Here is a 1,841-nt window from a genome sequence, read left to right on the forward strand (position 1 = left end):
GAGAGAGAGAGAGCAATATCGTTGCGCTCTTTTGTCTCGTGGAATGGTGAGGCGGGCACACACGCATATGCTGCATATCACATGGATGTGCGCCCGCTAAAAAATCACTCCCCATTGGCCCACCCTTAACTGCCAATAACTTTTTCGGGGTGAGTCTGATCAAAAAGTGCAAGAGGACTTTTCTGCTCAGAATCACCCCCTGATCCTAGGGTGTTCAGATGTACATGTACTTCTGAAACCCCCTGTATGATGTGACTGGATCTATGGGTGGTACAATTGATGGAATTGAAACCATAATCCAATCTTTCTAGATGAATTTTCTGAAGACTATGAGACGAAAGAATGTTGGTGATGAAGAAGTACAAGAACAACTGAACAGTCATTCTGGAACCATTCAACATATAACTGAGGAACTGACAACACTAAAAGATTCTATTGCAAATGAGACCAAGTTAATGCTGGATGGTTTATATTCAAATATAAATGAGCAATTGAGGGGAATAGAAAAAGAAGAAGAAACTGACCAGCAGTTATCCCTACGCAACTCGGAAATAATAGGTGATTTGGATAGACGTCTCATTGCATTGGAGAATGGACAACAAGAAGGCAACAGTCGTGGAGGATCTTCATAGACCAGCTCGACGAAATTATCCACGTCAACGTGTTGAAGTTTGCGGGCTGGATGAGACGTGGCAGGCAGATCTTGTGGACATGAGTGCCTTTTATCGTGAAAATGGAGGTTATAAATTCCTTTTGACAGTAATCGATATCTTCTCGAAGTATGCTTGGGCTGTACCGACGAAGACGAAGAATGGAAAGGATGTGAGCAGTGCTATGAAGTCCATACTTGAACAGGGCCGTGTCCCACAGAAGTTACATGTGATAGAGGCAAAGAATTCTACAATAGTCAATTCAGGCTTATGCAGAATTATACCATTACTATGTACTCAACATTCAGTAACCTCAAAGCATCCATCTGTGAGCGATTCAATCGCACGCTCAAGGAGAAAATGTGGAAACAGTTCAGTTTGCAAGGGACATACAAGTGGATTCTCATTGTCACGAATTTGGTTCAGTCCTATAATAACACCAAACATCGCACAATTAAAATGAAACCGAAGGATGTTACTGCCGCTCATGAGAAGTACCTCTTACATCACGTCTTTGGGCAACTCAAAACTCATAATACAAAAAAAATCATGTTTAAAGTTGGAGATAAGGTGCGCATCAGCAATACGCCCAATTTGACAACGGAAATATTCACGATAAGTCAAGTTGTGAAAACCAATCCTGTCACCTATAAACTCACGGATTATGAGGATAACCCAATTGAAGGTGGATTTTACCAAGAGGAATTAACGAGAGTTACGAATCCTGATGTTTATCTCATAGAGAAAATCCTTCGAAGATGTGGAAATAAAGCCTTTGTTAAATGGCTAGGTTTTGATAGTTCTCATAATAGTTGGATAAATAAAGATGAGTTATAATAATAACTAAGTAAATAAAGATTCTTTTTATAAGGAAACATTTATTATTTTATTTACAATAGCCCTATGGTACAGTATCGTAAGAGTCTGTTAACAATATTCCCTTGTCATCTTCCCAACTTAAAGCTAATTTCCTTTGCTCAACAGTCCTAACTTCATGTTTAACGCTCTTAATCAAATATTGTGACTTAACAATATGATTATGATTATCGAGACAATCTTTGTAATTATCAAATTTGATCCTTTTTAGTACTGATCCTTTCACTCCTTTGGCACGTTTCTTTGCTCTCTCATTCCTATGAATCCTAAAAGTATACAATTTTGCTCTTAATCCTACGAACTCGCTCATGACTT

General features: G+C 38.7%; 1 protein-coding gene across 1 annotated transcript; it reads left to right on the forward strand.

Moving 5' to 3' along the window:
* The first annotated feature begins 591 nt into the window (after nt 1–591).
* Nucleotides 592–1,487, forward strand: LOC107046083. Its single transcript, XM_015268583.1, has 2 exons — nt 592–739; nt 856–1,487. The coding sequence occupies exons 1-2, from the start codon at nt 592–594 to the stop codon at nt 1,485–1,487; spliced, it is 780 nt and encodes a 259-aa protein (XP_015124069.1).
* Nucleotides 1,488–1,841: the final 354 nt, after the last annotated feature.

This window comes from Diachasma alloeum, unplaced genomic scaffold (genome assembly GCF_001412515.2).
Source record: "Diachasma alloeum isolate Michigan unplaced genomic scaffold, Dall2.0 Dall_scaffold_01197, whole genome shotgun sequence".
In the NCBI taxonomy this organism is placed as follows: Eukaryota; Metazoa; Arthropoda; class Insecta; order Hymenoptera; family Braconidae; genus Diachasma; species Diachasma alloeum.